This window comes from Apodemus sylvaticus, chromosome 22 (genome assembly GCF_947179515.1).
Source record: "Apodemus sylvaticus chromosome 22, mApoSyl1.1, whole genome shotgun sequence".
Lineage (NCBI taxonomy): Eukaryota > Metazoa > Chordata > Mammalia > Rodentia > Muridae > Apodemus > Apodemus sylvaticus.
In genome coordinates this window covers 54,236,308-54,260,512 of record NC_067493.1, presented here as the reverse complement: position 1 = coordinate 54,260,512, position 24,205 = coordinate 54,236,308, and the positions used below count along the sequence as shown (strand labels likewise).

The window sequence follows — 24,205 nt, the reverse complement described above, 5'->3', positions numbered from 1 at the left end:
GGCGGAGATGGCCCCCATGAGGAGGAGGGCCTGTCTACTGTGAAGGTAATGTTGCCCTTGTCTGAGACAGACGCGTTATTCATTTGGTTTCTGTCTTGTTAATGAGCTTCAGGCCTGGTGCTATATACAGTCCATGGGACCTGCAGAATTGCCTCTGTGGAGGGCTGTACGGGGTGAGTGCTGCCAACGGATACCCAGTTGTCCCCACACTGGACACCACCAACCACCAACTTAGCTCAGCAAGCGCCTTTCCCTGCTTCAGAAAAAATTTTGTTCATGCCGCAGGACTTGGACTCGAGGGTGCTCCCATATAGTGTGCCCGGCACTCCCCTAAACACTCTCTGTGCTTCGATTGGGGTCACGCCCTTCGTCACCGGTTCCATTCAGCTCTAGTGTCCCTGCTGTGAGGGACGGAACTGTGCCAACAGGACTTGCCTTAGTGCTTTATTTCTGTAACACTGTGTTCTCCGCAGACCATGAGAAGTGGACATATTCCCGACTGATCCACATCCCGAGAGAAAGATAAACATTGAGAAAGTTTAACTTCTCCGCACCGTTCAGTCTAACACCCCTCTCACTCCCTCTTTCCTTTTGGATAAAGTGAATAGGAGTTTTGTGAACAGATCCTGTGGGCCAGTAAAGAGCATGGACTATCTTCTGCTGTCCCCAGAAGCAGCTCTGTCACATTGGCGGTGTGGATCTGCGGGCATGAGGGCTGGGAGCCTGTGTGTATATCCTGGTAAGATAGATCCACGTGTAGAGAGGGCGCAGATGTGAATGAGTAGCCCAGGCTAGCCAAGCATGAGTGCTGATACTCTGAGGTGATACTCTGAGGTATACCTCCAACAATGAGCCCTGGCATCACCTGAATGCAAAGGCCTTTATCTAGAAGGAAGATAGCTTGTGGGGCTTTCCAGGCTGTGTCCATCATGGTAACAAGGTCACATGAGTCACATTAACCATGAGGGACATTTAACAGCAGACATTCCTCACGTGATTTGGTTCAGGATAAAGATTCCAAGAGGCTGGAGGAATCCGGTAGATTAGCATCTTGTAGCACTCTGGGCCTTTGGACAGCTCACTCATAGCCGATACACACACACCAGATCCCAGCTCTTGTCTCTAAGAGCATGACAAAGACACTCAGTTTCATGAGGAAACACAGCCAAAGCTGAGAGACAAGTAGTTTAAGGCCACCTTGCCTTTTTGAGTCTGCAAAACGCCACCATTGCTGCATGCCCCTGGTTCAGCTGGGCTGGGAGTACTGGGCCTGTGGTTCTGAACCGTGCGACGAGGTCTCCTACTGTCAGAGGCAGCCGCTACTTAGGGCACAAAAGCAAACAGGGTGGCAAAGGCATCCCGCGACCCGACACAGGTCGGCCAGCGGCAGCGGTTCTGTATTTTCAAGGCATTTTAGTTACGTATCGTATCGTCATCTCCAAACGACTAGTTGGAGATGGCTTTGTTGGAATATCTGCTTAGAATCAATGTCAGACTCTGAAGCATGATGTTTACTCAAGCACAAACTGATGACACAGCAGCACATGCAGATGCTATGGGAAGCCAAGACTGGACAGCCTCTGCGTGCAGGAGGGGGCAGGGCGCGCTGGCCCCTGACCTCAGCAAGCACTTCACACACGCATGGCCGGACCAGGTCACCTTTAGCTTGTTTTTCATTTTTTGTTTTTTTTTCCTGTTCCTCTTTCCCATCTCATCTCAATCCATCTTTACCTCAGCTCGGGCTCCTGTGCAGCCCGCACGGGCCCTGTCCGTGTACTGACAGTCCCTCCAGGCCTTCCTCGCTGCCCTGAGGTCTTGCCGGACTCCCGTCCAAACCCAGGATGTGCGGGCAGCATTCTGTAAGGATGAGGTGCATTTCGAAGTTTCCTAACTAAGTCAAAGCTTCCTCTGAGCGAGAACCTCCCTCCTCTGTGTCCTCTCGCAGCAGACTGAGGGCCTTCATCCAACACCCGCTCTGTTCACCAGGCTTTTTGAAAAAGCCTCAAAGTTGCTTTTCAGCCTGAATTTTTTTGTTTGGTTGGGTGTTTTTTTGTTTTTGTTTTGTTTTTGTTTTTTTTTTCGAGACAGGGTTTCTCTGTGTAGCCCTGGCTGTCCTGGAACTCACTATGTAGAACAGGCTGGCCTCGAACTCAGAAATCTGCCTGCCTCTGCCTCCCAGAGTGCTGGGATTACAGGCGTGTGCCACCACCGCCCAGCTTCTTTTTTTAAAAAAAAGATTTATTTATTTTTATACAAGTACACTGTAGCTGTCTTCACACACACCAGAAGAGGGCATCAGATCTCATTATGGATGGTTGTGAGCCACCATGTGATTGCTGGGAATTGAACTCAGAACCTCTGGAAGAGCCCATGCTCTTAACCGCTGAGCCATCTCTCCAGCCCCTATGCCCTCTTCTGGTGTGTCTGAAGACAGCAACAGTGTTCTCACATAAAATAAATAAATAATAATAAAATAATAATAATATACTACTACTACTACTACGACTACTACTACTACTACTAATAATAATAATAATAATAATGCCAGGTACTGGGCAGGTCAGTTTTTCTCATTGCTGGACTCTCTGGGTCTTTGCAATACCACAGCTACTACAAAAATGCTATGTCTGTTATATCACTTTAGATTATCGAGAAGCTCAGCCCGCTCGCCACATTTCACGTTCCATGTGGACAGGTTGTTCCTGGTGCAGAGGAAACGCTGTTCTGAGGCTGGCCCACGGCTCTTCATCAAACCCACAGCTGCTTCATAGCCAGGATTCCAGCTCCATAGATGCGGAGGCGAGAGCTATCCTGGGCCACTGAGGAAGTAACCTGACAGGTAAGGATTTCAACTCCCCCATCCCCCCCATGGTTGTCTGTATTTGACTATTTGACTGAAGGCTCCCGAATCTTCTGAGAGTCCAGGGGCAGGATAGAGGAGATTCCCTAATCACTATGTTAGTCTGTTTTCTCTGATGAAACAAAATGCCTCCCTTGGGGACTTTATAAACTAGAGGGAAATTCAGGTCACGATTAGACATGCACTCAGAGGTCAGGATGACTCCCGGGTCATTACAAGGTATGGCTGGGAAGTTGTAAGAGGGAAATTCCATGGTGAGAAAGCTAGCACCTGGGATTGAGAGACCTGGTTTGCTCCTCTTATTTAATGGTGCTAACCAAAGTCTGAGAAAACTACACCAAACCCAACATAGGACCCTTATCTCAGTCAGGGTTTCTGTTCCTGCACAAACATCATGACCAAGAAGTTGGGTGGAAAGGGTTTATTCCGCTTACACTTCCACATTGCTGTTCATCACCAAAGGAAGTCAGGACTGGAACTCACATAGGGCAGGAAGCAGGAGCTGATGCAGAGGCCATGGAGGGATGTTTCTTACTGGCTTGCTTCCCCTGGCTTGCTCAGCCTGCTCTCTTATAGAACCCAGGACCACCAGCCCAGGGATGGCCCTGCCCACAATGGGTCCCCCCCCCCCTTGATCACTAATTGAGAAAATGCCCCACAGCTGCATCTCATGGAGGCACTTCCCCAACTGAAGCTCCTTTCTCTGTGATAACTCCAGCCTGGGTCAAGTTGACACACAGAACCAGCCAGGACAGGCAGTGTCCCCAGTAACCTATTTATCTCCCACTAAGCTCTCCCGGCTGCCACACACCGGGGGTCCACAGCTCCAGCCTCTCAACCTTGTTGGTCAAAGCACAGCCAAACCACAGCGCCCACCCTGACCTCAACAGGCATGGCGGGAACGGACAGGGCTCCCTTCACTAATGCTTTTTCTGGCGTTTCTATCTCTGAAGACCGGCACGTGCACAGATGGTGGAACCGGGGCCATGAGTGTGGAGATACTGCAGGTAGAGAAGTCCCTTGGGGTGGGACCCTGAGGGGAAGGTTTCCTGGGGAGGGGGGAGGGTTGTGTGCACCCGCTGCTCTGAGACTAAAGCAGAGAGTATAGACATACAGGAAAGATTTTTTTTCTGTCTGTTATTTTACTCACACGCAAATATGAGCTGTAGGTCTCTGTCACCAAGCATACCATTAGTCAACCTCTTCTCCCTTTGCTGGTTAAAAGTAGCCCTCCCCACCAGCCTGGTGCTTGTGGGTGCTTATGGGTTGACACCCCTCCCTCAGGAACTCTGCACAATTTGCATTTGGATTTGGGTCTTCTCTTCTGACCCAGCTTTGTGCTGGGTCAGACCTAGTTAGGGAGGGCCTTGCTCACAGATGGCAGTTGGCCCTACAGGTGACTTGTGACCCAGGTAGAGGGTGAGAGGTCAAAACCCCCAGCAGTTGTAAGGATCCCCACACACTCTGTCTACCCTGGTCTAAAGGGCGGTGCCATAGGGGACAGGTCCTGCGTCTATCTCTGCCCCTTTTGGAGCAGAATGGAAGAAACACACCCTGGATTGTTATTTCTTGTTCTTCTTCATCCTGGGACTAATCATACCCAAGGCTAGCCTGTCCAGCTGCCTTTCCAGCCTCCCAGTGCAGGCCAGCTGCCACAGAGGACTCGCGGGAGCAGCCTGCCTCGTCTCCGGGAGTTGAGGTCCCTTCTCTCTGGGTCACTCCATCCATATCTCCCTCCTGTAGGACATAATTACAAAGCTGGGAATCTGCACAAGGTCGACGCCACCCCCTGATCCTTTCTCACCCCCGTCCACTCGCACAACCATTGCGAAGGCCCAGCATCTCCCCAGTCCTCACCTCATCCCCTAACCTCCCTCGGTGTGTAGTTTGGTTGTAAATCTCTCCCACGAGACACGACAAACCCCTTAGTCCCATAACAAGTCCTGAGGCTTTGGGTGGGAATCAGGTAAGTTAGCGAACGGGGCTGGGAGGGAAGGCTGTCCTGGTCTTTCAGACGATGTCTCCACACAGGAGGAACCCTTGTGAGTAGACTAGAGACAGGGCAGGGCGAGCAGTTTGAGGGAGGGCAGTAGAAGGGAGACGCCATGCAGGGGTCACAGAGACCACGGCTGAGTCCTGCAAAGACAGGGAGACACAGGCCATAACTCCCTCTGGTGAGCGCAGCATTTGCTCTGAGCTGGAGAGGTGCCCTGGATTCCCGTGCTGGCCCAGGCACAGTCACAGCGAGGTGACTGAGTCTCCTAGACAAGAGTAAAGGATGCAAGGGAGACCTGGGTCCTGCGAGAGGCTCCGTGACACCAGGGACAGTGGGGGACGTGAACCCTGTCCTCCTTCTCCCAAGGGCGCCCCATCATGGTCACTGTCCTGGTATATCCAGAAGTATGTGTCATGGATTCTGAGGATTAGGAAAGAGGGAACAGAAATTGGTATGTAAATCACCATCTCTCCTTCCCTATGCACTTTCAGTTTTTAGAATGTTTGTTTAGTGTCTCTCTCTATTGGCATTTATCATTCCGTTTTTTGTGGAAGGTGCTGCCCAAGGTACTCCCCACGTCTAGTTTGACCCTTTTCTCTTCCCACATGGTCTTCTGTATACTTTCTCACAACACACACACACACACACACACACACACACACACACACGCACACCCCACATAGTAGCTCACATACAAATATGACTGGGGATAATTCTTTAAATGGCATTCGAAGTGAATTGCATACTTCAGTGGATTCTCTCCCTTCAGAAATCTTCACTGCTTTAAAACAAACAAAACATAAAAACCTTTGGTCATACTCCATGATTGCTATCACAAACAAAATGCTAAAAACAAGTTCCAGGGAGAAAACACATGTGAGATTTTAGAAGGCACCAGGCCAGGAGCATCACCACGCCTAGCTTTCAGACCGTATCCCAGAGCCACAGAGACACGATGGCCGTGGCTCGGACTGGAGCATGAGCGCAGCGGGAGGAATGGAACTGAGGAGAAGGTCTGAAGAGAAACAACCAGCATCCCACAATGTGCTCCATCCGTGGACAACAAGGCAGTTTCTGCAAAGGGTCCGGGGGAAACTGCACACCTGTGCTTGGAACAAAACGGACGGCGCTGCCTCCCAGCCTGGAGACGCTAAGTTCAAGGAGCCGGCGACACGGCTTGATGGCTAAAAGCGCTACCATGACGCTGCCTCCTGCAAAGTGCCGGGCCAAGAACTGAGCAAGACGGTGTCTTTTCTTTCTTTCTTTCTTTAAACCACACACAATGATTAGGGGCAGGCACACTCAATGCTGTCCTCAGCTCTTGTGGCCAGCGGGACACAGGTTCTACAGAACCACCCCCCGCCTTCTCAGGCCCTTAGCGGTGAGATTTGGGAAGAAGGATGAAAGTGATACTGAGCCTAAGCGTCCACGGTGTGATGCAGAAAACTCTGGTTTGAGGTAGAATCCCATAAGGATGTGTGTACATGCTCTGTGTCTTGCGCCTCCTTGAGAGACGCCTTCACGTCACAGGGGACCGGACGGAACCGTATCTGCTTGCCTCTGCAAACAGGTCCACCAGGCCATGGTGCGTTTGTTGGGGAGGAAACACTAAGAAGGGGGTTCCCCTAAATCACCCAACTGCTAGAGTGGAAAAGCAACCACGGTCCGTGAACACAGCAGCTCCCTGTGAGCGTTCAGGGGCAGTGGCCGGTGCAGCCGCCCAACAGCTGACTCGCTTTTTTTTTTGTTTTGTTTTTTGGATTTTTGTGTTTCGAGACAGGGTTTCTCAGTATAGCCCTGGCTGTCCTGGAACTCACTCTGTAGACCAGGCTGGCCTCAAACTCAGAAATCTGCCTGCCTCTGCCTCCAAAAGTGCTGGGATTACAGGTGTGCGTCATCACCGCCTGGCTATTTTTTATATTTTTAATGCATTTAACTTGTTTTAATAAACACACGGGGCCAGGGACTGCTTGCAGGTTGGCACAGGCACAAATTTAAGCCCCACCATAAAAGGAAAAGCAACATAAACCCGGTCTAACAAGTGTGGGTCTGGGGTCCAGCTTTTGAAACCAAACACATCCTTTCGCGTGGCACACTTGGACATGGGGAACACACTTCTCTACCCAGCACTGTGGCCGCGCCCCATTGGTGCTCTGAACATTCCGTGATGAATGGTCACCATGACAGCGAGCAGACACAAGCCTGGCCTCCCATTCCAGCTGTATCTCAGTTAGCTGAACGCCAGTTCGCACCTGAGAGCAGTGGGCCAAGTTTTGGGTCGCTACCTAGACTCCTCGGAGATGGGAAACCTGAAGTGCTGCTGCAGAGGTGTGCTCCCTCAGCCCAGGGGGGCCGGTTCACTGTCACGTGATGTATTTCCCTCGAATATCTCTATCCCCTCCCAAAGGTCCCAAAGATCCTACCGATTTTGAGGTTCCTCAGATTACTTGGCGTGATGATACCTCCCTCATTGATTGGCTGGGATGGTTTACTAGTAGTGTTAGCATATTTCCTGTGTTGTACAGTCTTTGAGGGAGGAGTCGCAGGACCAGTGGTGGCCACACCGGAGACACCTGACCCTAAACTTAGTTAGCATACTCCACGAAAGGAAATGACTAGAGAAACTCTTCTCGATGCACATGATGAAATCCAAGCCCAGGACTGGGAGAAGGCTCAGCAGGGAACAAGCTGAGCGCGACAATTTATAACTCATGTAAAAAACAGGACAAAGTAGAGTCTGTGAGTGTAACCCCTACTGTGTCTGCTTTTTCTGGGAGCAGAAGGGTCAGCTAGCTTGCAGTATGGGTATGAGCAGCAAACAAGAGAAAGCCAGTCTCAAAACCAAGATGAGGTATGATGCTAGACACTGGTCTCTGACTTCTTTCTACACACATGCCATGGTATTCAGGTGCACACACACAACTGTGGTGTGTCTGTGTGTGTGTGTGTGTGTGTGTGTGTGTGTGTGTGTGTGTGCTTAAATCCAATTTTAGATCACAGCACTTAAATTCCAGAGTTAGAAGAAGACAAAGGGGGATATCTGTGGAGCCTGGCTTATCTCTGAGCTGCGGAGACACTGGTTGACAAGGTAGACTGTCCTGAGTTCAGTGAGGTAGTTATTTAATGACGGAGGCAGAGAGGGACTTGGCTAGCATTCAGAAAGTGTCCTGTGTGGTGATCGCAGGCTGAGGCTAAGACAGGTCCACTCTGCTCCTGGCTTTGTGGGACCTGGGAGGATCGAGAGGCCATGAGCAATGGGGTGTGTGACAACTACTCGTCCTCTGCCAAGCCTTGTCCAGACGTCCAGAGCAGTGTCCAGATGGCATAGGTACATAGTTCCCCACACCGAGCCCCTGCCACTTCAGGCACAAGGCAGAGCATCACATAGGCAGGACCAAAATGGAAACTCCGTGACATAGAGCTAAAACACAGAGCAAAGGAACACTACTAGAAGCTACAAGAGGAAAACAATTTATAAAGGCAGGTACATTAGCAATGACAATACAAAACAATATCAGTTAATTGTTCAATAGAAATTTTTAAAGCCAGAGTGCCCAGAGAAATGTATTCATGCTCTTAAAGACCACAACTGCCAACCAACACTTTTTTTTGTTTTTGTTTTTTTTTCCCCCAAGACAGGGTTGCCCTGGCTGTCCTGAACTCACTTTGTAGACCAGGCTGGCCTCAAACTCAGAAATCCGCCTGCCTCTGCCTTCCAAGTGCTGGGATTAAAGGCGTGCACCACCACAGCCCGGCTACCAACCAACACTATTATACCCAGCACAATTATCAAAACTGAACAACAGCAACAACAACAACAACAACAACAAAACCACTCATATATAGAGATCCATTTCTTACTATCCCATGAGTGAGATGGAGTGGATCTGTTCTCCTCACTCAATACGAACTTCCTCCAGTTTAGTCCCACGTGTCCCAAACCCCACGGTTGATCTTCACCATGAACAGTGATGTGTAAGCAATGACGAACAGTGATGTGTAAGCAATGTTGCAAACTCCATCACTGATAAACATATCTCAAAACAGACTATGCCTCAGAATATGCAGTTATTACATGCCAATCTAGACAGCATTTGTAAATAACTGTTAGAACTTACCCTATGTGAGATGTCAACGGCCGTCTTCAACATCTCCTGTCTCCTAGGTTGCTGCATCCCGGATGAAGATGTTCCTCAGAGGAAGAGACATTTTGTCCACGGAACACGGGTCCGCTTGTGGCCGCCCAGCAGGGTGGAGCCCAGACATCCAAATGACGGTCTGTGAAAGTTCAGTCCTCGAGCCCATTTACCAATAATGACTTCATGTAGTCAGCAGCTCTTACTGACAGATCAGGGGCAACCGCAACTGTGTCAGGTCATGCTTTTCTTTTTTTGTTGTTTGTTTGTTTGTTTGTTTTTGTTTTGTTTTTGAGACAGGGTTTCTCTGTGTAGCCCTGGCTGTCCTGGAACTCACTCTATAGACCAGGCTGGCCTCGAACTCAGAAATCCACCTGCCTCTGCCTCCCAGGTGCTGGGATTAAAGGCGTGCGCCACCACTGCCCTGCAGGTCATGCCTTTCATTGATGTCTGTAAATGCCAATCCAGTTAGTAGCAACCTCAGAAATGAACACCTAGTTGCAACAGTGTGTGCCCCAGGGTGGCCTCCAACTTTCAGATATCCTCCTGCCTCAACTTCTCAAGTGCCAAGATGGCTGGTGTCCTTCTCGTATCTTTCATTTCTGTCCAGGGCTATTCCCTGTCCTTCTTTCAGCCCCTAAGGAGCTGAAAGTTCCAGCAGTACCTGCCACTGTACATGTCACCTGGCCACCTCCACCCCTTCTACATCTGTGTCCACACCACACACGTTCTTGTGTCTTTCATCAGCAAGGCCAGTGGACTGACAGCCCTCTGCCTCCTCCCAGTTTCCAACAGGGTCATCATGGAGGTGGTCCCCTGTGTCAGTTCTGAAGAGGAAGACGAACTGTCTGTCGAGAAGGTGAGGTGCATCCTCCTTTGTCTCACTGGTCTACTTCTCTGGGAATCAAGTTCAGACATTAAACTCTAGGCACACAGAATTTCCTTTGTGGAGAAATGTCAAGTGCAAGTCTGTTGCCAACTGATGTTAACTGAGTGTCGGTTACAGTAACCAGCTAGAGGCTAGCTCCTGTGACTCCCTCAAGGGCTGTCTAGCTTCACATTAGGGATGTTGTATAGTGCCAGAGGTCAGCTTTGTCATTCTTCTCTCTTGAAGGGAAAAGGGTGTTGGTGGGGACAAGACTTGGTCTTGGAAAAAAAAATTTTTTTTTTTTTTTTTTGGATTTTTGGATTTGTTTTTTTTCCCGAGGCAGGGTTTCTCTGTGTAGCCCTGGCTGTCCTGGAGCTCACTCTGTAGACCAGGCTGGCCTTGAACTCAGAAATCTGCCTGTCTCTGCCTCCCAGAGTGCTGGGATTACAGGCATGAGCCACTACCTCCTGGCTGGGGTTCCTTTTTTTTTTTTTTTTTTTTTTTTTTTTTTAAAGATTTATTTATTGTATGTAAGTACACTGTAGCTGTCTTCAGATGCCCCAGAAGAGGGCATCAGATCTCTTTATGGATGGTTGTTAGCCACCATGTGGGTGCTGGGATTTGAACTCATGACCTTTGGAAGAGCAGTCGGTGCTCTTACCCACTGAGCCATCTCTCCAGCCCCATGGGGTTCCTTTTTAATATTAAAACACTTACATGTCTTAAGTCTAAGTTACCTTGCAGCAGTAGCTGGCCAGCCAGTCTGAGTTCCTCTGAGGCCAGAAACTGCAGAGTCTCTGGTGTTTATTTAGCACCTCCTCTCAAAACAGCTGGGGATTAAGCAGCCCTTGTTCCTGGGCCCCACACACTGGGGTTGGCACAACTCTCCGTCTGCTAGTGAAAGTTGCACACAGGAAGAAACAGGGACACTTTGAACATGATTCTAATCTTTATTTCTAAGTTCTTTTCCAAAAAATTCTCTCCTCCAAAAAAATTCTCCTCCATAAAATTTCCCTCTCAGCTCTCTCTGTCCTCAGCACGTCCATGTCTTTCAGAATACGTGATCACATGGTAAAAAGTCCACCACGAGTTTACACATAGATTCAAATCATAAGTTGAATAAGAAGTTTACAGCAGAGATGTTTACACCTGTTTTCATTAAAACAAGTTATTTAACTACACATTTTCTGTCACTGGTTCCACAGGTTCATAGAAAGTTAAAAGCCATAATTTTTTGTGATTAAGTTATCATTGAAGTCTTGTATATATAAACCCAGTCAATATTTTATCTTCTGTCCTCTCGCCAACCTACAATCGCTCATTACTTTCCTATTGTGGCCTTTGGTTAATTATCTTACAACCTCTTGGAATGTGTTCTAAAGTTGTAAGTGCCTGCTTTCTATCTCAGAAGTAATTAACTCAAGACACTAAAGACTGGAAGACACTAATTGGAATTTTCATATCAGAGATGCCTTTAATAGCAGTCTTATTATAAAGAGCTTAACAATTACTAGCATAATTGCATAATTTGAGGAATTCTTATAGGATCCTCATTAAGAATTAAGAAGTCATCTATATGTCTACATGGCATCACTGCAAGACAGCACATCTTTGTTGTCCTGCAGAGATCTGCTCGAAAGAGTGAGCGAATGCCTTGTGATTACATATAATTATAGTAGCAGGAGAAGCAAATTCATAGCAGGGATCTTTCCTGAAATGTAGAAGGGCTCATTCACCACAGTCTTACAGTCCACAGGGAAACCACCTCAGGAAGACCACCTCCTGGTTTTCAGCCTCTCCTGGGTGGCTCCTGGCAGTATAGATCCCCCTTCTCCATGCAGTTTCATGATCACCACCAAACTGCCCAAGAGTTCTGAGCAAACCGGACTAGGCGTGATCTGATCCTCATGTCCTTGTTTCTTTCCATGACTACAGGTGGAGTCCTTGGACAAGGAAAATAGTAAGTGTCCCAAACTCATTTACTCTTAAGGGCTAGGAAGTGATAGGGTTTCTTGCCTGCTTTGTGGAGAAATCCATCTTGGTTCTAGTTCCCAGCTGGTAAATGGGGGAGGGCTGTCGTGGACAGAGCTGATGCCCTATGAAAATGAGGGCCATCTACAGTGGCTGAACGTAGCTCTATCATTTTGGTGGTGTGAACTTGTGTACAGAGGGAAATGGAAGGTAGCTGTGGCTGAGTCCCAGCAGAATAAACTCCCACACTCTAAAGGGGTGGGGGGAGTATACACTTCACATAAATTTTTATCTCTTCAACCCAAGAATAGCTTGATGTCAAGACCAGTTTCACACATGCGGACACTGCAGAGCTAACTGGTCCAGGCTCACGGTTCCGTGAGATCAGAGGCAAATGAGGAGTTAGGCTTGAGTTCCAGGGTTGGTTCTCTGAGCTGCAGGCCCATATTCTAGTGTCTGTCAGGGGATCCACAGTCACCAGGCCAGGGTATTTCAGCTTAGACAAACACCCGTGAGATTCCACCCTACGGAGTTCCTGGCACTGCCCATCACTGGAAGGTAGCCACGGCATTCACACAACCCAAGGCTTTGAGGGTGCATTGAAAAGCACAGGTGGAAGTCATTAATGTGAAGTTCATATAGCTTCCCCCCTCCCCCACTCCATGGGCGGGGGGGGGGGGGGAAGGAGGGGGGGGACCTGGTTACCACAGTGTAAGTCACATCTGTCAAGGTTGCACGAGCACTCTTCCTCTCCCCTTGCTCATAGCCCATTAGTACCTCAGGGTTATCTGATTGTACTTAATGAGCCGACCATCTAAAGCCTTACAGACCCTCGAATTCCCTAGCAGGCCTGTCTAAAGGACCACATAACAAAAAGCTCCAACTGCTTCTTCCTGGAGCCGAGCTCCCTTGCTGCACACCTACCTCGGCAAGGGAGCTGAGACATCACACACTAAACTCTAGCTGAATTGTCCTGTTGTGGGAACCTCACATGAGCTGGTTAGCCACCCTCCCCATGGATATCACCACACATTCTGTATAAAAGGAAGACAGAAAGGTAGAAATTGCCACACCTTTGAGGCAGTTATTTGAAAATGACAGCATCCCATCATTTCCACAGTTATAAATGGTCTCAAACCAGATATAAAATTAACAGACTATTTTCCCAGGATTTAAATCCAATCTCCTAACAAAGGTCACTTGCCCCCCCCCCAACCTGGAACTATGTAAACCAGGCTGACCATGAATCCACACGGATACAGAGATCTGCCTGCCTCTGCCTCTGCCTGTGCCTCCCGAGTGCTCGCACTCAAGGCACGCAGACGCCGTGTGTGGCAAAGGTCACATTTCTGTCCAGTAAACAAATCCTTTAGGAAGAGAACATGTTTGGGAGCGAGCATATGTGGATCTGGGGAAGGAAAGATCTCAGAAGTCACCAAGAAGGTAGTGATGGTCATCTTCTTGCTGCGCAGAGGAGGCAAGGGACTGTGTCCCTGGGGCCCAACAGTGCATCATTGCAGTTAGACCGCTTTCCACACCGCAGTGTCCTCAGCCAGAGGGCCAAATTTCCTGATCCCCATTCCCTCGCACGCCTCTCCGTTGCCTTCTGTCCTTGCCCCGTGTCCGACCACTGATGCTCCTGCGTAGCCCAAGGGCTATGGTGCCAGGGTACTGACAGTGTCTCCCTCTCTCCCCCAGTCATCCTGGAGCCCTCGAGGGATTCCTTTCATCATCATAGAAGATCAGAAGAGTCCATCGAATACCCGAGTAGGTTGACGGCATTTCTGTAGAACGTAGACAGTTGTTCTCTAGCAGTGGTTGCTCCAACAGCATCATGATGTAATGGCGAGGACCCAGACCTGTTGCATAGCACAGACGCACACTGGTGAAACTTTCAGGGAGTCTTAGATATCACAAATATACACCATAGCGGCTCAATCCCAGTCCATTTCTTTCCTCAAGAGAAGACGATTTAGCACTAGCCTACAGTAACACACTTGGCGCAGAAGTCATTCATGACTGTCCCCCCGGGGTTTTGTTTGTTTGTATGTGTATTGGTGCTCTGCCTGCATGTCTGTCTGTCTACCCGCATGTCTACACGCACGCAGGCCCCACAGAGGTCCTCAGACTCATGGATCATTGGAACTTGCACCACACACAGTTATCAGTCACACTTTGTGTGGGCGCTGGGGATCAAACCAGGGTCCTCCAGAAGAGCAGCCAATGCTCTAACCACCGAGCCATCTCTCCAACACTTGCCCACCACAGGCGATTTGCTCCAGGCCACCTTCGAGTCTCCGCAAATCGTGTGCCCATGTAGACAGAGTCCTACTTACAGGACGCAACACAGTCTAATCTCCAAGATGACAATCTAGATGAAGGAAGGGTTGGTGTGGACAGGCAATTTGATTTAGCTTCCGACTACAATTGAGGACCAGATGAGAATCACGGCTGGGCCTCTGTAGCTGCCTGAAGCAACGGTGTTCCTTTCAGATGGTGCAGGGCTGGGTGTACACGGCATCGCGTGTCCATGTGTGAATCCACGTGTTACAGCCCAAAGGGTGCCTTGGAGTAACTTCATACGCATCTGGTTGGTCACAAGGTTTATATGCCCATTTTTTCTGGTGTCAGCCTTGCAAAACAAAGTGTGGTATGATCCCCACGGGGCCTGTGATTGTGTGTATTACAAAAAACCGGTCTGGACAAACTCAGGAAGCATGCACACATAAACATCCTCCCATCACTGGACATTCGCAAGGTGCTCACAAAGTCTAAGGTGTCATCCTGACTTCGTTATGCATGCATGCAGCTTTTTGAATGTCTTACAGCTCCCCAGGAAGGACAACAGACTCACACCCCATTCACCCAGATGACGCCCACTCGGTTCTAAACGGTCCGGTGTGCTTCCCATCTTCGATCAAAAGAGAGGCGCCCACAGTGCTCATTAACGAAGCTCACACAGCACTGGCCTCCAGACTCGATCAGAGCGTGTGACCAGTCAGGATCTTTCTCACCTAACTTACCCACAGTCCTTCCCAGGCGCAGGACTCAGAATCCATTTCTCCCACTACTTCATCATAAGCACGGAGAAGTGGACCTGGCCCATCCTTAGAAGTGAGACCCCTGGTAAGGCCACAGGCCACGCCCCATTGCGGTAGGAATGTGAGGCAGGAGGATGACAGACTTGAGAGTTGTTCCTGAGACCCAAGTTCCCTGAGCTCCCCCCCCCATCAGGACAGCAGCAGCTTCTGTGGCTGTGGCTCACTGGCCGCAGGAAGTCACCTCCCAACCGGAGCCCCCAAAGGCACAGAATCTACAACCAAAAGGTATCTGTACTGGCTGGTTCTGTGTGTCAACTTGACACAGGCTGGAGTTATCACAGAGAAAGGAGCTTCAGTTGGGGAAGTGCCTCCATGAGATCCAGCTGTGGGGCGTTTTCTCAATTAGTGATCAAGGGGGGAGGGCCCCTTGTGGGTAGTACCATCCCTGGGCTGGTAGTCTTGGGTTCTATAAGAGAGCAGGCTGAGAAAGCCAGGGGAAGCAAGTCAGTAAGACACATCCCTCCATGGCCTCTGCATCAGCCCCTGCTTCCTGACCTGCTTGAGTTCCATTCCTGACTTCCTTTTGTAATGAATAGCAATGCAGAACTGTAAGCTGAATAAACCCTTTCCTCCCCAACTTGCTTCTTGGCCATGATGTTTGTGCAGGAATAGAAACCCTGACTAAGACAAATTGGTACCAGCATAGTGGGGTATTCCTGTGACAACCTGACCATGTTTTGGGGAGGACTGTAGAAGGACTTTGGAACTTTGGGCTAGATGATCCATTCAGTGTTAAGAGCTCTGTGGAATGTTCTGTAGGAGCTTGGAAGATAATGTTGAGAACATTGCAGAAGATGGAGGCCTGACTTGTGAAATTTCAGAGGGAAGATTAAAGACTCTTATCAGGGCCATGTTTCGATTGTGAAGATTCTGTGGTTTTGGTTAGCTGGGACTGAAGAATCAGCTGTGATTAACAAGATGCCAGAACCACTAAATCGAACCTTTGTGTTACTGGGACTATTGATGCTGGTTAGCTGGAGCTAAGAAATTAGCAGTGATTAAGAAGAAACCAGAAATCTTCTGGGAAGTGTTTTTCTGAGAGCACAGAGGCTGTGTTCCAGAGATTGCCACAGTTGTATTTTGTGCTGTGGCTGGACTTGGTACTGTGTAAGAGTCACTCAGGTGGTACTGGTTTTGAAGGTATGAAGGGGTCATGAAGAGCAGCTGAGGCTCTTGGCACAGTGAGAGGCCACGGAAGGCCACTGGTGAAGGTGCAGCCTCAGTTGCAATTGACAGCCCAGGACTTGAAGGGGTCTTGCATAGGAACAGAGGCTTGTCACCATGAAGAGAGCCTATGAGAGGCTATTGGTGAAGTCTAATTATAGTGGAAGATAGCAGTGTTTTGGAGATGCCAGTACCATGCGATGACCACCAAGAACAGCAGCAGCAGTGGAGTACAGGCAGCTGGAGCCTAGAAGACAAGCTGTGTTCTACAAAGGGCAGAGCTGAAGAAGTGACCCAAGCCCTTGGAGGAGCCCAGAAGATCGTGAGTTGGATCCCATACGTTGAACCATTGGAGTTTGAGATTTGCTTTTGGTTGTGACTGTGCCCTGATATGTTTCCCTCTTGAAAGAAGAAGGTATTTTAGTGGACCCCACAGTTAAGAGACTTTGACTTTTTAAAAGACTTTGAATTTCAAAAGATACTGGATATTTTAAAGGGATTGAACTTTTAATATGTAAAAACTGTGGGACTTTTAAAGTAATTTAGATCTTGGGGATGAATAAGAAAGTAAGAGTTGAGGCTTAATAGCGATGTTTGTGTGTCAAGTTGACAAGGGGTCAATCGTACTGGTTGGTTTTGTGTGTCAACTTGACACAGGCTGGAGTTATCACAGAGAAAGGAGCTTCAGTTGGGGAAGTGCCTCCATGAGATCCAGCTGTGGGGCATTTTCTCAATTAGTGATCAATCGGGGAGGGCCCCTTGTGGGTGGTACCATCCCTGGGCTGGTGCTCTTGGGTTCTATAAGAGAGCAGGCTGAGAAAGCAAGCCAGTAAGAAACATCCCTCCATGGCCTCTGCATCAGCTCCTGCTTCCTGACCTGCTTGAGTTCCAGTTCTGACTTGGTTTGGTGACCAACAACAGTGTAGAAGTGTAAGCTGAATAAACCCTTTCCTCCCCAACTTGCTTCTTGGTCATGATGTTTGTGCAGGAATAGAAACCCTGACTAGGACAGCATCTTTTGAGGGAGGGGAATAGGGAATGACTCCAGCAGAGGGCATGCTTAGTGCAATGATGTGGCATGATCCTATGTCCCAGGTACCCATTAGCTCCCACATGCGGCCCCTCAGAACAGAGGCCCTGAGAGCCTGGGTCAGATCTTTACACTGCTACTTGCATACGCAGGCGCTCCAGTCCTACTGACTCTGACAGGGGGTCCGGTGTCCTTGTTTCTCCCCTTCACCCAGCTCTGCCCTAGACAACCGGTGCACTCCTCCCAAGAGTCTCCCAGGCTGGGATGTCGCTCATGTGCGGAAAGCAGAAAGCCTTTCCCTCAGCTAGTTCATCCTACTGGGTCCTGCACAAGCCCACGTGTCTCCTCACTAGGACCAGCTCTGGGGATGAGGGTTGGTTCCCAAAGTGAGCACCAGGCCCTTCCTGTCCCCAGGGGCTCTCACTGCTTCTCAGCAGGATGCCCTGGGCCTTGTTGGAGTGCGGCTGGGCCTTGGACTTAAACTCGTTGGTTAGGTATCAGAGGACTTTACAGAATGACTCCTCCGTGTATATGTGCCCAGTAAGTGATGGCACTCACGAGGCAAGGCAGCAAATTACAAGCTAACATGAAGGACATGGGAGTGAGACCCCCTCATCTTTGCCCTCTCTTTGCCCTCCAGCATCAATGCCAAACCAGTGCATTGTCTGAATTACATTAATTCAAATGTGTAAACACTGAGAATCCTGGCCCTGCAGCTCATGTCTCCAGTGGACACATTTGTAGTGCAAAGGAATGATAACACCAACTCATGATCCTAAATAGTTTAATAAATTCATGTGTGTGTGCACACATACTCACATGGACATGGACACAGGTGCACACAAACACATACATGGACACACAGACACATGCACACATATACTCACACATGCACACACACACAAACACACATGCACACACAAACACATGCACACATATACTCGCACATGCACACACACACAAACACACATGGACATACGCATATACTCACACATGCACACACACAAACACATGCACATACACAAACATGGACACACATGTACACACACACATGCACACACAAACACATGCACACATGGACACACACGCCTGGTCAGGATCAGGTGGAAAGAGAGAAAGGTATGTTTGGAAGCAGACACTGGGTGAGGAGAACTGGAATTTGATCCTTCAACTTCTCAAAGGTTTGTAAGACCTTGCAGGCTCATACTGGGGACCTCAGAGTCCACAGAACCCAGTAAATGTCTAAGAACCCAGATAAGAGGGCCGTAACCCACTACTGTTCAGTTTCCTGTGACCATCATTAATGTTTGACCTTGCCGAAGAGGGAAGTTTAGCTCACAATTCCACTTGTCACAGTATGGCAAAACACACACACACACACACACACACACACACACACACACACACACACGGCAAATACACAGATAAAGGAAAGGGGCTGTAAAAGGTGAGGCATGACATGCAGAGAGTCAGACATCTGTCACATGCTAATACACCACTCCAAAAGGAATCAGGCTGAGAAAACCGCTTGATCCATGTTGGGTGGTGACCCAGTGACCCACTAACCACATCCCTTTTATTTGCTGTGCGTGAGCGCCAGAGAGCATGTGCATGGAGGTCAGAGGACAACCTGTGGGCGTCGGGTCTTTCCTCGCACCAGGAGGATTCCCAAGATCAAACTTGGGCCCCAGGCTTGGTCCCTTACCGACTAGGCCCGCCTGCTGGCTTTGATTAGTCTGGTTACACCTGACCCTAGGCCACCTCTCTGGAAGGTTTTTACCTCCTGTGAACATTGCTGCATTGGAGGATGCACCATACCTTCCCACGCCCCATGGCTACAAGGGACATGGAGGGAACCGGGAAGAGTGTCTCCTAACCGTCTTGCTGGTTTGGTTGTGTTTCTAAAGGTTGGAATATCCAGAGGCAGTGGGACTGGAGTAGTGATGAGGAAGACTGTGAGGGTAAGTCACCTCTGGGATGGAACCGCATGGGAGAGCTTTCCTGGGAGGTAAGGGGATGTGTGCCCTGCCCCGGGGAACCATGGGAGGAGAGCATAAACAGGCAGGGAACAGAAGCCAACAGCAGAGACTCCCAGGCATTTTCTGGCCTGCTTTTCTGGACACTGCCCGGGAGGGATGAGTTTAAACGAGGCCACTGGGAGGACGATGCAAGGTCCTGGGTCCTGGGGTGGGGGAGCAGCACACACAGCCTCTCCACCTACCTGTCCCTCCACTCTGTCCCTGGGAATCCACAGACTCCAGGTAGAGCCTCTGTCTACAAGGTCCTTGTCCTGTCCAGTTCTGCCACTCCATTCAGACGCTGTTCCGGTTCCCAGACACCCAGTTACCTTCCCAGCAGAGCGTAACAACTGCCCAGCCGGCCGCTCTTCCTTAGCTCCCCACTCTGTTTTCTGTAAGATAAAGAACTGGGGAAGTTTGGCCCTGTCCACTCTACCTGTCAACTTGGGTTTGTCCTGTCAGCAATGTGGTGAGGCCCCAACGCCTCCCAGGCCCCAAAGATTTATCCACATGTGTGCCGGTTGTCACTCTCTTGCACAAGACAAACACAACTCCTGGCCCTGGACAGGGTGCACTTGTGTGCAGAGGCCACAGGCAGTTAGGGAGGTAGCCGTAAACATTCCATTCCTTCCCCCCCCCCATCTCCCCATGTAGAATTATGGGAGTGAGGTTGAGAAGGAGAGAGAAATCTGGCAGCTATCCCAGAGGAGGAGATGGAGGCCCAAGGCAGCACCCAGAGTGGGGGAAGGGCACAGAGACTCTGAGACAGGAGCAGGGGTGGGGAGCCGCACACTTGACAGAATGATGGGCAGCAGAGGCTCAGCCCCTCACCCCAGACCTTAACTCCCCCCTCCTCTCCCCAAGGCCACTCCATCTCCGTCACTGCCCTAGTGCATGCAGAAGCATGCTTGTCTGACGCCCCGGAGGAGGAGGAGGAGGAGAAGGCAGAGGCGGCCATTAGTAAGTACCTCGACTTTCCCATCTTTGTTTGCTGTGAGCTCTCGCAGCTCATCTGCACCCCCCACACCTCACGCCCACACCTCGAGACTTTCCCGTGCACCTGGAGCCCTCACACTTCAGAGTCTGTTAGATGTCTCTGCTCATCAGCGTCTTCCTTAGCCTCCGTTTCCCTTTTAGCCTGGTGGTGACAGAGATAGACCCCCAAAGCCTCATTCACACCTGCGCTCAGCCACTGATCTCCAGGTCTAGTCCTCAGTGCCTGAAAGTCACAGGGTAGACGAGGCGTCATGACACATCAGGCAGGCATAAAAAGAGAAACTCCATCCAGGGAGCTAGCCTCAGGTACCTTGAGGGTCTCAGGATGGACCACGGAGAGGGGAAGGGTCGTGGGGAGGGAAGGCAGGCCAGGATGTCGCTCTCCTATCGGAACATCTGATGAGAGGACTCCACTGGACCCGGTGTGTGGGATTCTGCCTGCCCAGCCCACTGCCCGAGGGGAATCCTGTGCTCAGTTTCCGGTTTACTGCGTTTCAGGATCCCGGGATGACACCGGCAAGGAGGGTGGACCTGCGGCCACAGAGACGGAAGCCACTGCTGCCCTTTGACTCTCTCTCCTTCCTGCAAAGGGCTCCTCTCACAGTTCACATTTAGAACTTTTGCAGTTCACATTTAGATTTTTTTGCAGTTCACATTTAGAATTTTTGCACGTTTGCAAGTTTTTACTGTTACGATTACTCTGTTTTTAACGTTAGCTATTTAAGATTGTAAATATGTTTCTTCTACATTGGTATATATTGAATAGTAAATAAAATTGATTCCCACCAGTCTGGAGTAAGACCTTTCCTGTAACGTAAGCACTCCTAGAAGAAATCCCTAAAGAGTTAATTTTTGACTTACTAACCCGACACAGCCATTCCCTCGAGCCAAGACACTCACTGGGTCTCTAGCGAACACAACTGTCCAGTGGGCACTTGTCACCTGTCTCATGTCGCTGTTGCCCTAGGGGCTTTGGTGACTGGAGTCAGTTTATCTCTCCCTCTGGAAGGCGCCATAGCAGCAGTATGACCCAAGGTCGCCCATGACCACTCAGATGTCCGTCGGCCCTTCACGCCTCCATGCTGGGATCGAGTCCACACTCCCTGGGCCCCTCCCTGAGGCTCGCCAATGTGTGTTTGCTGCCGTTCCCACTTGGGAAGGCTCTGCTTCCGCTCTCTCCCCTGTTCTGTTATCATCATGGAAGCCTGGCTTATTCCTTTACGTTGGAGCCCAGGATTTCCCAAGAATGCACTGTGGTCAGCACCTCCAGGCAGCAGCTCCCAGTGTCCTCTCAGGAAACAAGTCCCCAGCGTCGCCTCCGTGGCAGGAAGGTGATGAGGGGCAGGCCTTCAGGTTTCCTTCCTGCTGTCGCTTTGGGTCTTCCTGCCGGTACTCACTCGGTCATTTCGCCATCACATCTCCAGGGTTCCCTCAGCTTGGGGTGAGCCCCACCCTCTCCTCCCACCTCCCTTTTCCCCCGTAAGGAGTGCTCCTCATGGAGTGTGTCCCAGAGTCATCACAGAGGTGCTCCTGCACTGCCCTTCTGGCTTCCGCCCATCAGTTTCTGAGTTTCTCCCCAACGGTGCCTGTGACAGTTTGCATACACTTGGTCCAGGCAGTGGCACTATTAGAAGGCGTGGCCCTGCTGCTCTGAGCCCACCTCCAGCCTCTTTACTCCCTTCACCTATTTATCCCAGCCTTGGGCCTTGCACTGCTGGGCCTAATGAGGGCCTAAGGCAGCTCTGCCAGGGCCCTGAGCACACTGAATCACTTCTGTGGAGAGAAGGAAGCCCCAGCTTGCTCCTTTCAGGTGTGCCCAGAGGAGTCTGTGTTCAAAGGGACAGGAGTGGCTGAAGGGGGGTGGGGACTACAGGTTATAGCACCTCAGGGCCACGAGAAAAGGGACACTTGATGACAGTAGGGTGCACAGTTAACACTTAGGCCCGGTCATCAGTCGCAGACCGGTTACTTCTTGCCCAAGCCTCAGGTTCTATTAGAAGCCTCTGGTCTGTGAGCTCCAGAGGAGGCTTTACCCAGAAGCCCACTTGAATTCTGCTCATCAGTAGTTCACACAGCTCGATGCAAACTCCCCACCACTGCAGAGGAGGGTCCAGCCTCCTGCCATTCTAGGCCGCCACACACCAGGCCCTCAGGGGAAGTGAGACGCCATGACCTGCTCACCCTCTCCTGCTTCTGAGGATTCCTAGCCTAGGTGAGACCCTGTGCTGCTACAATGGGGAGAAAGCAACCCTCAAAAGTAACTGTGATGGTTAACATTGCTTATCAAACAGACAGTCTAGACTCTGAAGGAGGCAGGCTTCCACACGAGCCCGTACGGGTTATCTAGATTATGTTAGCCCCTGGCTTATCTGCGATAGATAAGTTTTGATTGCGTTAAAATCGTTGCGTGTAATTTTTAAATGCATTCTTGCTCCTTGCCCGGTCCTGGCAATGGCCCTCTCACCCAGCCCCCATGGGGGGGGGGTCGCCAAACCTCTGCTCACTGCCCCACGCTGGCTGTGCCCTTTCTTCTGCCCACCCAAGTCGCCACGGATGGAAAACACCAGATAGCCTTAATATTTTAAAACCAGCCAGGTAACAAAACTGCTGGGCAAAGGATTTCTTGCCCCATCTTCCTTAGTCTCCTCAACAGCGTGCAGAGGCTACAAAGTATCAGTCCCCAGGAGTTACCTATTTGCTACTTCCTATCTCTTCCACAGCCTGGTCAGAAACCCCAACTCTTTCTCCTGGAACCCGGAAATCCCACCTTAATCCTTAGCCCAGAGATTGGCTTCTGCCGTCTTTACTGACCAGTTAAAATGGGGAGAAGGTTCACCTGAGTGTGTGGTCCACTCCTCCTAGGGACAGCCCCTCTTGAGGAGAATACAAACAGCGTGAGGGCGACCCACAACATAAACAAGGTGGGAAGGTCCACCCTAAAGGTGGTGGCAGCATCCCGAGAAATATTACTTAAGGAAGAGCATCTGCATCAGACACTCACCACCTGCCTCCTGACTGCCGATGGTAGCCAGTGGTCATCTGCTTCCCGCCATGACTCTCCTGCCACAGGGAACAGGAGCCCAAATAAACCTTTCCTTCCTTCCTTGCATCTGTCAGTGTATTTAACCACAGCTACAAGGATAGTAAACGAGACACTCACACTCAAAATGCCAAGGCAATGAAAAGGCAAAGTCTCCGTGCTGCCAGATAGGTAGATAGCCGACCCCCTCTGCCGGCACCACCCAGACCTGCCTTTTTTCCGCCTATGGTCCAGCATCTGCCCACGGACCGCCGGGCCGGGCAGGAGGACTGACAAATAAATGGCTTTAGAACTCACGGAATGCTGCACACCTGTTACCACAGCCACGTGGTGTGGCAGGACCCCGAGGACCACATGACCCGAGGGCATCATGCTGTTATGGAGTTCTGCTCTGTCTGCTGCCTCCTAGCCTTCTTAATCTAAGAATTATTAAGGGGCTTCCAGCCCCTCCCTGGGCAGTATCTCTGGCACTCGCAGTAATAATGCATGCTCTCTTTCAGGCCTTGCTGCTGGAGCAGATTAATGATTCAGTCACCACCCTAGGAAAGGATTTAGAAATGTAGATTGTTGGGCTGGAGAGATGGCTCAGCAGTGGTTAAGAGCACCTGCTCTTCTGAAGGTCCTGAGTTCAAATCCCAGCAACCACATGGTGACTCACGATCATCTGTAATGAGATCTGACGCCCTCTTCTGGTGTGTCTGAAGACAGCTACAGTGTACATTATATGTGATAATTAAATCTTTAGGCTTGAATGAGCAGAGGTCCTGAACCACATGATGGCTCACTGTACTCATATACATTAAATAAATAAATAAATAAATAAATAAAGCTGGAACACAGCATGCAGCAAATGATTATCAAAAAAACAAAATAAGCCGGGCAGTGGTGGCGCACGCCTGTAATCCCAGCACTCTGGGAGGCAGAGGCAGGCAGATTTCTGAGTTCGAGGCCTGGTCTACAGAGTGAGTTCCAGGACAGCCAGGGCTATACAGAGAAATCCTGTCTCAAAAAACCCCAAAAAAGAG

At 50.1% G+C, this 24,205-nt stretch overlaps 1 protein-coding gene across 1 annotated transcript; it reads left to right on the top strand.

The window, feature by feature from the left end:
- Positions 1-3,846: 3,846 nt before the first annotated feature.
- On the top strand, positions 3,847-20,709 carry LOC127672517 (uncharacterized). Its single transcript, XM_052167648.1, has 9 exons — positions 3,847-3,867; positions 5,223-5,307; positions 9,022-9,132; positions 9,778-9,851; positions 11,796-11,820; positions 13,530-13,598; positions 19,034-19,087; positions 20,009-20,104; positions 20,639-20,709. The coding sequence occupies exons 1-9, from the start codon at positions 3,847-3,849 to the stop codon at positions 20,707-20,709; spliced, it is 606 nt and encodes a 201-aa protein (XP_052023608.1).
- The last annotated feature ends 3,496 nt before the right edge of the window (positions 20,710-24,205 follow it).

Coding starts and splice junctions, on each gene's coding strand:
- LOC127672517 (XM_052167648.1), top strand. CDS start 3,847: ATGAGTGTGGAGATACTGCAG. Junction 3,868..5,222: donor TGAGTGTGGAGATACTGCAG/GTAGAGAAGTCC, acceptor CCTTCTCCCAAG/GGCGCCCCATCATGGTCACT. Junction 20,105..20,638: donor GAAGGCAGAGGCGGCCATTA/GTAAGTACCTCG, acceptor ACTGCGTTTCAG/GATCCCGGGATGACACCGGC.